We start from the raw sequence: 12,066 nt of genomic DNA, 5'->3' as shown, positions 1-12,066 counted from the left end.
AGTCAAACTTCACATTTAATCTTGGTACCAACCAGCACACCTTCCCACACTGCCTGAGCAAAGGTACAGGCTAATTAGTTTATTTTCTAAGGCAGAAAAAAATGTATTAATAGACGATCTTTCTGGTATTTTATCTGAATGTTTTACATAAAATATTCTCATGTTATGCTTTTTACATGACTTAAATTTAAATATTGTCCAGTTTAGTAAGCATCAATGATAATGATCAAGAAGAGAACTGTAATCTCATCCATAGTCCAAGTGAAAAGCCATAGCAAGAAAATGAAATGTTTAGGAAGACACACGGGATAATGAAATAAAACAGCTGGCAGACTCTCAAAAGTTGAGAGAAAGTTGGAAAGCTATGTACCAAAGGTTCTTTGAGTGTCAAATGCCTGTATGACAATAACAACAATATTTAGCACTTATGAAGCATGTTAGAAATTAAAAGTGTTTCCCCACAAATAACTTATGTGGCTGCAAGTTTGTTAACACTAAAATGTCTTGGAGAGAAGTATCATAAAATGAGTTTGCAAGCTTGGTTAAACATTTGAAAATCAAGAGGCTAAAGGAAAAAATGTCACAAGACCATATCGATAGTGCAGGAAAAATCCATTGGCCATTCGTGATAAAAACTCTCGACAAACTAGGAATAGAAGGGAACTTCCTCAACTTGATAAAGAACATCTACAAAAAATCTGCAGCTGATGAATGAAATCAAAAAACTAAATAAATGAAGAAATATTCCATGTTCATAGACAGAAGTTTCAATATTGTCAAGACATCAGTTCTTCCCAAATTGATCTGTAGATTCAGTGAAATCGCATTAAATCCAAGCAAGTTATTTTATGGATACTGACAAACCGATTCTAAAGTTTATTTAGAGAGGCAAAAGACCCAGAATAACCAAAACAATATGGATGGAGAAGAACAAAGTCGGAGGTCTGACGCTACCCAACTTCAAGACTTGTCAGAAAGCTACAATAATCAAAACCATGTGGTATTGGCAAAAGAACAGATCGATTAACAGAGAGCCCAGAAATAGAAGAACCACATAAACAGGGTCAATTGATCTTTGACAAAGGAGCAAAGGCAATAAAACAGGGCAAAGACAGTCTTTTTAACAAATAGTGCCAGAACAAATGGACATTCACATACAAAAAAATGAATCTAGATACAGACCCTACACTCTCACAAAAATTAACTCAAATGTATTACAGATCTAAAAGCAAAATGCAAAAGTAGAAAAACTCCTAGAAGATAACATAAGGAAAAAAACCTAGATGACCTTGGGTTTGGTGATGACTTTTTACACACAACAGAGGAATGATCCATGAAAGAAATAATTGATATGCTGGGCTTCATTAAAATTAAACACTTCTGCTCTTTGAGAGATAATGTCAACAGAATGAGAAGACAAGCCACAGACTGGGAGAAAATCTTTGCAAAAGACTTATCTGATAAAGGACTGTTATCTAAAATATACCGAAAACTCAAATCTCAACAATAAGAAAATTAACAACCTGATTTTAAAAAATAGGCAAAAGACCTATGCAGATATCTCACCAAACATACACATGACAAATAAGCATGTGAAAAGATGTTCAACATCATGTCACTAGGGAACTGCAAATAATGTAAGATCCGACCTACTACCACACACCTATTAAAATGGCCAAAATCCAAAACCCTAAAAACACCAAATGTCGACAAGGATGTGGTGCGACAGGAATTCACATTCATTGCTCACGAGAAAGTGAAATGGTACAGCCACACTGGAAGACAGTTTGGCAACTTCTTAAAACCTAAATATATTCTCACCATATGATCCATCAATCACTCTCCTTGGAATTTACCCAAATGAGTCGAAAACTTATGTCCACACAAAAGTCTGCTTTATTGCAGCTTTATTCATAATTGGCTAAACTTGGAAGCAATCAAGATGTTCGTCAGTAGGTGAACGGATAAACTTGTGCTATATCTAGACAATGGCATATCACTCAGTACTAAAATAAAACAAGCTATCAAGCCATGAAAAGACATGAAGGAATCTTAACTTAAATGCACAGTACCAAGTAAAAGAAGCCAATCTAAAAATGCAACACACTGTACAATTCCAACTACATGACATTCCGAAAAAGGCAAAACTGTGAAAACAGTCAAAAGATCACTGACTTCCAGAGTTAGAGGGCAGGAAGGGATGAGTAGGTAGAACACAGGATATTTAGGGCAGTGAAACTATTCTGTACAATATTATAACAGGGATATATGACATTATATATTTATTCAAACCCACAGAATGCACAATACCAAGAGTGAACCCTCATGTAAACCAGGGACTTTGGGTGACAATGATGCATCAATGTAGGTTTATCAATCGTAACGGCCATACCACCGTGGTGCAGAATGCTAGTAATGCGGGAAGCTATCTATATGTGGGGGGCAAGAGATATACGGGAACTCTATTTGCTGTGAACCTAAAACTGCTCTAAAAAAATAAAACCTATTTAAAATGTGTGTATGTGTGTGTATAAAAGTCAGCCAAATAAACAAAATTACAATGTTTTATGACTTAGGTTTATAGTGTTTGAATCCTTGTTTTTAAAACTGTAAATTTCTCTTTTGTTTTCTTAAGCACACACGTCCATAATGCATGGGTAGGGCTCTAGGTTTTCTGCAGTGCCTCTGACTCTAGGTGCTTAGAGAAAGATCAGCCTAATACATGAGGCAAATAACATAAGTCATTCTGTGATCTGACCATTCAAAAACTGAGCTTAAAGATCCATCACATTTTAATTTTTATGATACTCGAATATGAGTCATATGACCCTTGAGAACTGGAAAACAGAAATGAGTCGACAATTTCTAATATGTAAAAAGATAACCAAAAAAACCCCATACCTCAATTATTAGATCTTTGTCCATATGAAAAACTCATACACACACAAGCTTAAAATACATTACTTCTGAAAAATACACTGCTACTTCATAGAATCGGTTTTCCAACAAAGTCTCAAGAACTATTCATCCATGTTCACATTAACTTCCTAATTAGCAGGAATCTGCATTTGATTTTAGATGCATCTCAAATAATTTTGATACAGCATCCTGAGAAATACTGGATATTTTACTTTTCTTCTACCATTCAGTTATATATGAAGTTGAGACAATGGCTAAGAGCATGGACTCCACACAGTGTAGGTTTAGATCGCTGCTCTTCTTTCTAGCTATGTGATCCTGGGCACATTACAGAGCCGATTAAATCTAATTTCCTCATTTATAAAATGAGCCTAACAATAATGTCCACCTTATAAGTTTGGTGGATAAAATGAGCCAGTGCAAATCTTAGTAAACAGTGCACAAAAAATGCTAGTTATTATTTATTATTAATTTAAACACATGCTTTCTTGATCACGCATTTTTGTGTCACAATCACTGTTCATTACTAGACAGGTAAAAGAGACATGACTACTCATCTTTAAAAAATGACAGAATCAAATAATGTGCATGCCTTTAACAGTTTAGCATATTTAAAAGGAAAAAATTATTTTTAAAATACAAGTTGATAAAAAGCATAATGAACCACTTACTGATATCTATCCTCTGTTCAACTGGCAAAGGACTGACTCGGCTAATAAGTTTTGAAAGGCATGTTGCTGCAAGGAGCTGAGCATAGGATGTCTGTAAAGAATAATAAATTTGATTTATTATCATCACAAATGAAATTAGAGTAACCAAAACAGTATGATAGGGACTTTTCCTAAGCAATAATGGGAATTTTTCTTGTTTGCCAAACTGGCAGATATACTATGGATCTCTCTCTCCCTCAATCTCTCTCTCTCTCTCCCTCCAATCTCTCTCTCTCTCTCTCTTCTCTCTCTCTCTCTCCTCTCTCTCTCTCTCTCTCTCTCTCTCTCACACACACACACACACACACCTCCACTCCACTCCCTCCCTCCCTCTCTCTCAGAGTTTGGTTGTTGAGGAAGGTGTAGGCAGTCTCTTAAAGCAAGCAATCTAGAGACAAAAATGATTATTAATAAGTTCAAATAAAATATTCTTATCATGTCTATATGGTCCTGCATGTTCTGGCCTCTGATTATCTCTTCAAATTCATCTGGTTCCACTCGTCACTATCCTCTGACCACAAGAGCCTTCTCTCAGTTCCTTTCGACGTCTTTCCCGCCTCGACCTCCCCCCTCCTTCAGATGTGTGTTCCCTCTGGCCACCAGCTGTCTTAACAGCGGATTCATCCTTCAAAATTCAGTTCAGTGATTTATGACGCCCCCAGCAACTTCTCGTAAAGATTGTCCTTTCTTTTTATTCACCAGACCAGAGGTCAGCAAAATAAGGCCTGTGGACCAAATCCTGCCAGTTTCTGCAAGGCCCATGAGCTATGAATGATGTTCACTATTTTAAACATTTCGGGGGTGGGGGGGGATCAAAATAATATTTTGTGACAAGTGAAAAATATATGAAATCCAAATTTCAGTGTCCATAAGTAAAGTTTATTGGAACACAGTCATACTTAATCATCTACATATTGTCCATGGCTGCTTCTGTATTATAACAGCAGTGTTGAGGAGTTAGCACAGGCTGCACGTGGCCTCCTACCGTTTGCTCAATATACTATAAATTGCAGTGATGTAGTTATAACTCCACAGGGCCAAGAGTGCCATGGATATCACCATGACATGACATGTACCTTTTATTATTACCAGTGCATATTCATCATGTCAAAACAAGATGAAAGTGGACTTCAAAGTCTAATTTTTAAGGTACAGTGGAGTGTGGATTATTTTACTACTGAATTAGATAGTAAAGCAATGTGCTTTTTACGCAATGGCACTATAGCTATACTAAAAGAATATGCTATATGTTGACAATATCGGACTAAACACTTATAACAATATTCCTAATTCCCAGGAAATCGACAGTCAGAAAAAGTAGAAAACTGAAAACAGAATATCGCATCACAGCAGAATTTCTTCAAAAAATAGAAAATAAAATAAGCTGCAACCAAAGTTAATTTTTGAAGTGGCTCATTTTGTTAGCCAAGCAAGGAAAGCCACTTACCAATGGAGAGTTAATTAAATCACCATTATTTTATTGCAGTAGCCGAAGTAATATTATATAATATGTGCCAAGAAAATAAACTTCAGACTAGCCTTTCCATGAGAACAATGTTCGAACAGCGGGAGACATCTGAGCAACATCCAAAGTGGATTTCACACAAGGCAAATGATCTGAGGTTCTCCTTAGTTCTTGATGAGCTGACAGATGTTACTAATACTGCTCCTAGTGTTGCCGATATTAACTGTATGTTTATTCCAGAAATTGATGTTAAGTTTGCAGTGACTAAAGAATTAACATCTTTGAAGAGTGGGTGAAACTAAAGAAGCTGAGAAAACATTAATTCTGTACTACCTGAAGAAGTATCTGCTAAGATGTGTCACAACTGGTGGTAAAAATATATCGAGCAGAAAAGGGCTGTAGTAAATAATTGAATCTGTCAGTGTTAATGAATCAGTGATGTTAACTGTGGACGTTCACATTCATGAACTTATCTTCGGTTCTGTAAATTTCTGTCAGAAATAGAAGCAAAAAATCCTGACCTGCCCTACCACACTAACAGTTCAATAGCTTGGCAGGGGCAAAGTTGCACTGCAATTTTTTTTTAGCTGAGGCTGACAATGAAATTTTTCTGAATGAGAAGAACCATTCTAAATCACTACTGTTGAATACTGAATGGCTTTTGGAAATCAGCTTTTGCTACAAACTTCATGATGTCTCTTAATGAATTCGACCTAAAGATATAAAATTGCCTAAAAGGCAAACAGTGCTTAGTACTTATCAGAGAAAACTTACTATGCAGTAAAGTCATTTCAATAACTGACACTGTTTGAATCGCAAGTAATTTCAAGCTGCTTTACACACTTCAACCCCGCCAAAAGTTAAAACAAAGAACAAGATCTCTATTGCTGAGTATGTTTTCTGAGCTCAAACCACAGTTCCAGCAGCATTTTTCAGACCTTGACATAAGTGCAAAGGAAATTTCCATATTTTAAAATCCATTTAACTGAGCTATTGAGGAGCTTCCTCTCAACCTTCAATTGGAAGTGATTAATCTGCAATGTACTGACATTCTAAAAGGCAAATATCAAGAGAAGTTTGAACAATTCTATAAATGCCTTCTAAGTGAGGAATATGCTTCATGAAAATCACATGCTCGTGGACTGACAGCAATATCTGGCAATACCTATCTGTGTGAAAAGGTATTTTCCAAGAGGAAAGATGTAAAATCTCATTATGTATCAGTATTAACATATATAAATTTGCAATCAATGTTGATGATAGGAAATACTAACTTTGAACCCCACTTAAGCAAAATGTTATCCCCGAAAAAATAATTCCGTTCTTTTCATTAGCAGACCTGTGTTTAAAAAAAAAAAAAAAAAGCTGTACTCAATTTTTATATTTTAAATTTCACCAACAAAACTTAGGGGAAATTTGTTTTCTTTTAGATGTACTTACAAACTAAACTATCCTTGATTTTGCCTCTGGGCCCTCAAAGTCTAAAATATTTACAATCTGGCAGAAAGTCTGCCGACCTCTGCTCTAGACCATACAGTCTCCCATTGTATTGCTTACTGTATCATTACGGAGCTCTTTATTTACACACCTGCGCCTCCCCAACTAAAGTATGAGTTACTTTAACGCACCCGCGTAAAGCGAGCAGGTAGTACAGCAACCTGTTTTATACAGAAGTATTTGCTAAATAATTGCTGAATGACTGGCTATGAAACTCTAGAAGGGATGCAGGCACTGGGCAGTCAGCATTCCTCTCAATCATTCCATAAATCTGCTTCTCCCACCTTAATTTTTTTTAAAGCTGTCAGTGAACTTTCTAGAAATATAAATTTTGCTCACCAGTACGATACATAAAGAGGGGCCAAGAGGAATCAAGAAACTATTTTGATTCATGTCTATTTCTACCTCCAAGGCTCTTCCCTAAGTTTGCTTTCCAGGCCTTCTCCAATTCTTCCTCTGATTAATCTCTTTGACAGTGAAATAAACTACAGTAAAAAGACATGTGGTAATACCTATCAGTCATCATTGCTAACCTACAGGAGTACATCAACAATGACATATATCTACTGATCTTTCATGGTTGATCGCTGTGATCAAATACTTACTGTTCCTTGTTCTAATAAAAGTTGACACTTGCTGAGACATTCTGGGCTGTCAATAAGTTCCAGGAGTGCTTTCTCTGCCTCTATTCTTTGCGTAAGATCAGTCCCTATGTAGAGATGAGTACATAATACTTCCAATTCAGCCAAACTCTTGAGAAGAAAAAAAAAAATTAACATTTTTACTTGAGTGGTAAAAAAAATAAGGTAAGTGTATTAATCACAGGACACAGGGGATGCAAAGAGCATGCCTGTATTCCTCAATTCAATAAATGCTTATTGAGCTACCACTACTTACTAGGGGTCATAATGGTGAACAAAACAGGCATATCTCCTACCTCCAAATTACTTCACTACAAACTGATAGTTCTTTGATGGAAAAGTAAGAGTGTAAAAAGAGGAGGACTTGCCTAATCCAAGGAGTTAGAAGAGGCCTGCCAGAAGGAAGAACATTTATGCTGATCTGAAAGGTAAGCCAGCCAAAGAAAGACTAGACAGCAATCCAGGCGAAGAAACAGCATTTACCAGGGCCCAGAACTGAGCTTAATCATTTCGAGGCATTAAAAGGTCAATGTGACTGATAAACAGACAGCAAGGAGGAGACATCAAAGCTAAAAAGATATGTGGGAAGGTTATCAGGCACAAGGTGCAGACACTACACTAATTTACATTCTTTTTCAAACTCTAAGAACTGCAATGGTTCCATTCATAAAAAAAAAAAGATAATTATAAATACATGCTGACTTGAGACTTCTGAGCTAATGACTCATAGTACTGTAGGCAAATTATGTCACGATTTTTAGGAACTATGACTTGACCCATGTTATTGCTAGCCTTTTAAAAAGGCATCAATTAGGCCTAGATAATTTATAATAAAACGAGTGATCATGTTGCAGACTGCTATTTTACAGGCACGAAGAATTAATTCTGTTTATAAATATAATCTTAACTGACGATATAGGACATATGGATACAATCTGAAGAAAAAAGTTTAAAATGAGTGCAACATTACTCTCAGCTTAAAAGAATTTTTTAAAAGCACCTTACCAAAACAAACTACTTCGCTTTGAACTTGAATTAGAGAATTAGTCTTTGGAGTACCAAAAATTAAAAAAAGGCACAGATTTCAATGGCTGGTGGGCATATGAAGGTAATACTCCTAAAGAGATGCTATTTTCTTTCCTTTCTGGCATGAGTTTTTATGTGGCAGCCTTACAGCTACACTAGTCCAAACATTCTCTCAAATGCCTAATAGGAATATACAAGAAAGACTGAAACGAGACCTCCTCTCGCTCTATTCATTCTTTTCGCTTTTCTCTCCTTCTTAGCTCCTTTATGGCCTTTTCCGCTTCCCGATCCAGTTTTGAACATTCCCCCTCTGCCCCAATTGGCCCGACAAGTCCTCGGACTATTACTGCATATCATAATATTAAAATGCATAGATAATTTATGGTTCATGAATATATATGAATTTCTGTATCTTTTCCTAGTTCAGAAACTAGGAGAAAGGCATGAAACGGTTTCTCCCCCAAGGCCTCCAGGAGGAACCAACCCTGCTGGCACATTAGTTTCAGACTCCTGGCCTCCATCACTATGAGAGAACACATTTCTGTTGTTTTAACCCACCCAATTTGTGGTAATTTGTTACAAAAGGCCTAGGAAATAAATACGAAAAACAACATGAATCAATGAACGGCACCTAAGTAAATCTATTTACAAAGATTCTGGAAAAGTTCTGGAAATTATTGTCTGTTTTGCTAGACTGATTTAGAGATCCTCGACACAGAACAAGTCTAGAGTATACTTACATAGCATTTGTTTAAGTCTAAAATATTTCCAATTACTCCTTTTTTGTCCTCAAAGTTATTTCAAATTATTAACACCTGAAAAGCAGTACAGGATAAAATGGGAAACGTGTGAACTTGCTCTTCAGAAAGATTGCAAGGAAGGAGGGAAAAAAAATCAAGTTATTCTTTCACCATATTTATTACAATTCAACACATGGCTGGCATACGAAATCTTTTTAGAGGAAAAGACACGGACACAAAGACCCTTACCTTGGTGGCAAAGCATTAACTAGACATTTAAAACAGTTAAACTCACTGTGTGGTGACTGCTGTCTGACCGAGCAATCTTCTGATTACCATCTGACTCTCCAAAGAATCTCTCCGTAAAGAGAGACTTTATTTTTCAGTGAACTGATAAATCTGCATCTTAGTTTTATACACTGATGGCAGAGAACACCATTAATGTCGGAATGCCCAGAGAGGTGGCTCCCTTCTCAATTTGCTGACAAATCACCTTTGAGTTATGAAAGCTGCTGCGAGGCTTAATATCAACATTAGGAGCCCATATCAATAACTAATAGATAGAATGAGTAAAGCTGGACATCATCAAACTCTCATGGAGCAACCATCTAATATAAACAGATAGCACCCAACTTCCACAGCGTAGTCTAAATAAAGACCTTCCAGATTATTCTGGACTTATTTCTGGCCTTTGCACTTGACATACAATTAATTAATCCATAAATGATGTGACTTCTTTCTATACAGTAATTCCCACACATGTATCTATCAACAGGGAAATGCAGTAAAGAAACCAGACAAAAAGAGCGAATACTGGTTCTCCGGTGACAGATCAGGTTTCTGGCTGGAGAGAGAGGAGAGGGGGAGAATAGGATGGGGGAGCAGCAAGGAGGGATTACAAAGGGGCACAAGGAAACTTCTGGGGTTGATGGCTATGTGCATTATCTTGATTTCAGGGATGGTTTCACAGGTATATACATGTCAAAACTCATCTAACGGCATAGTTTAAATATATGCAGCTTATTATTTGTCAATTATACTTCACTAAAGCTAGAAAAAAATAAATAAAGGCTTTTGTTTTAGAGGAAAAATGTCCCCTAATAATAAATCAATGAACCACAAAAAGCCCACCTCGATTCAATTCAAAACTCTTTTCAATTACTTCCCTATATCTTTCCTGCCTCCTGGAATTAAGCTTCTTGATTACCAATACTAAAAAAAAATGCCTTTATCTTGAAGTTTACTCATTTCCCACAAATTCTGTGTTTCTTCCTCCCTTTACTACCTTTTCCTGAGCATACCTGAAGGCTTACTGGGCCTTTTGGAACTCTTCCTTCTACAATGAATTGAATAGAATTTGTTTTAGTGCTTTATGGTTTACAAAAGTATTTCCACCTTTTACTTTTTAAACCAATCCTGGAAAGTAGACTCCCTCAAAGTATGTATTTTTCGCACACCCATTTTACAGACAAACAGAGGCTGAGAGCTCAACATATATATAAGGTGCTCAAGATCAATCACAGAATACACGGTCAATTCCGAACCAAATACAAGTCTTAGGCCCCAAGTACATGCAGTCTTGTCACTGCTCTGTAACCTGCCACCCTTTACTTCAGATCTCTATCTGCAGATGACAGACATCCTAGGGCATCCTTTCAGCCCCGTCTGCTCACCATCTTTGAATTTACCTACAAATTTCTCCCTCTTGGAAATCCAGAAAGATGCTGAAGACAACCCAAAAATGTCAGAAACTGAATCAAATATATTTCCCACAGACTTCCACCTCAAGTGTCCCTTTGTTTTCTTTCAGTGGTTTCAGAGGTCTGGACCAGAATGCAGATTTTATAATCTTGATGTTATCTTTGGCTCTTCCTTCTCCCTAGTCCCTCCTGCATAATTAAGAGTTTGGCCCTTCCTGGAGAAAAGTCTGGCCTTTGCCCTCAGATTCTGGGAGATAATCTGTGTCATACTTGATTGTTTTTGTTCAGGGTGGACCGTGGGGGAGGGTACACCTAAAAGACCAACCATATATTTTAGTGTGGGGACTTCAGATCATATGGTATCAGCAGACTAAAGACTGAGATCAATCACATGGGCAATCAATCATGACTACATAATGAAACCCAATAAAAACTCCAGAACCCAAAGCTTGTGTGAGCATCCCTGGTTTGCAATACTCAGTGCATTCTGTCACACATATACACGGGGAGAGGAACGGGTCCTGAGGACAATGAAAGCTTTGTTTTGGAACCCTTCCACTCTGCCCTATGCATCTTTTCTTTTAATCAAATTTAATCTGTGTACTTTCCTGGTGCTAAACTGCAACCAACAGTATGAGAGCATTCAGTGAATTCTGTGAGTCCTGCTGATAAACTATCAGACTTGAGGGCGGTTCTGGGAAACTCCAAACATGCAAGCGGCATCAGAAATGAGGGCAGTTTTGTGAACTGTGTGTCCTCAAACCCCGCAGTCTGGCTGATTCCAGGTGTAAACCTAATTTGTCATAAAGTCCTACCAATTCTTTTTTAGTAACGACTCAGACTCAACACCTCTACATGGTATTCACGGACAGTAGGGGATTTTCTAACTCTGGCCTCCAGTGCCCTGGATTCTTCATCGGCTTCTTTGGGAATAAGAGTGGAAGTTTTGGAATTTGCCACTTACTTATTAAGTGACCTCAAGCAAATCATTTAACCTTTCTAGACCTCAGTTTTGAAATTGAAAAACATTATTTTGAAATAATATCCACCTTCCAAAACAATTGTTAAGATTAAGATACAAAAAAAAAAAATGAGAGAAAGTTTAATCTAGTGCCTGGTACATAGTAGATCCACAAGAAACTGTAAATCTCTTCATTACTGATAATTACAAAACACCGTACTGGTCTTCTGCCTATAGTTTCTCCCATTCAAGTCCACACTGCCAGGATGATCACTGCTAAACCCTTTTTTCATCATGTTATTATGTTCAAATATAACAGTTCACAATCTCATCTAGATCAAATCTATAGTCTCTGGTTCTGGAAAATCCTGAGAGCAAAAAAGATCAACCAACTAGGTTCTCTATGT

General features: G+C 37.0%; 1 protein-coding gene across 8 annotated transcripts in view; it reads right to left on the bottom strand.

Annotated features, from left to right (window-relative positions):
* RANBP17 (RAN binding protein 17) overlaps positions 1-12,066 on the bottom strand; it is a 249,100-nt gene that overhangs the window by 234,375 nt on the left and 2,659 nt on the right. For 5 of the 8 annotated variants that reach the window (XM_039877743.1, XM_039877708.1, XM_039877717.1 and 2 more), the window contains exons 2-3: positions 7,197-7,343; positions 3,591-3,681 (exon numbers count right to left, since the gene is read on the bottom strand). In XM_039877743.1, coding sequence (XP_039733677.1) covers positions 3,591-3,681; positions 7,197-7,343 — 238 coding nt within the window. Of the gene's footprint in view, positions 1-3,590; positions 3,682-7,196; positions 7,371-12,066 lie in introns of those variants that run through there. The other 3 variants (XM_039877698.1, XM_039877752.1, XM_039877758.1) reach the window with 3 other exon arrangements.

This window comes from Pteropus medius, unplaced genomic scaffold (genome assembly GCF_902729225.1).
Source record: "Pteropus medius unplaced genomic scaffold, Ma_sr-lr_union100, whole genome shotgun sequence".
Lineage (NCBI taxonomy): Eukaryota > Metazoa > Chordata > Mammalia > Chiroptera > Pteropodidae > Pteropus > Pteropus medius.
The sequence above is the reverse complement of the archived record's forward strand: the minus strand, read 5'-3'. Positions and strand labels throughout refer to the sequence as shown.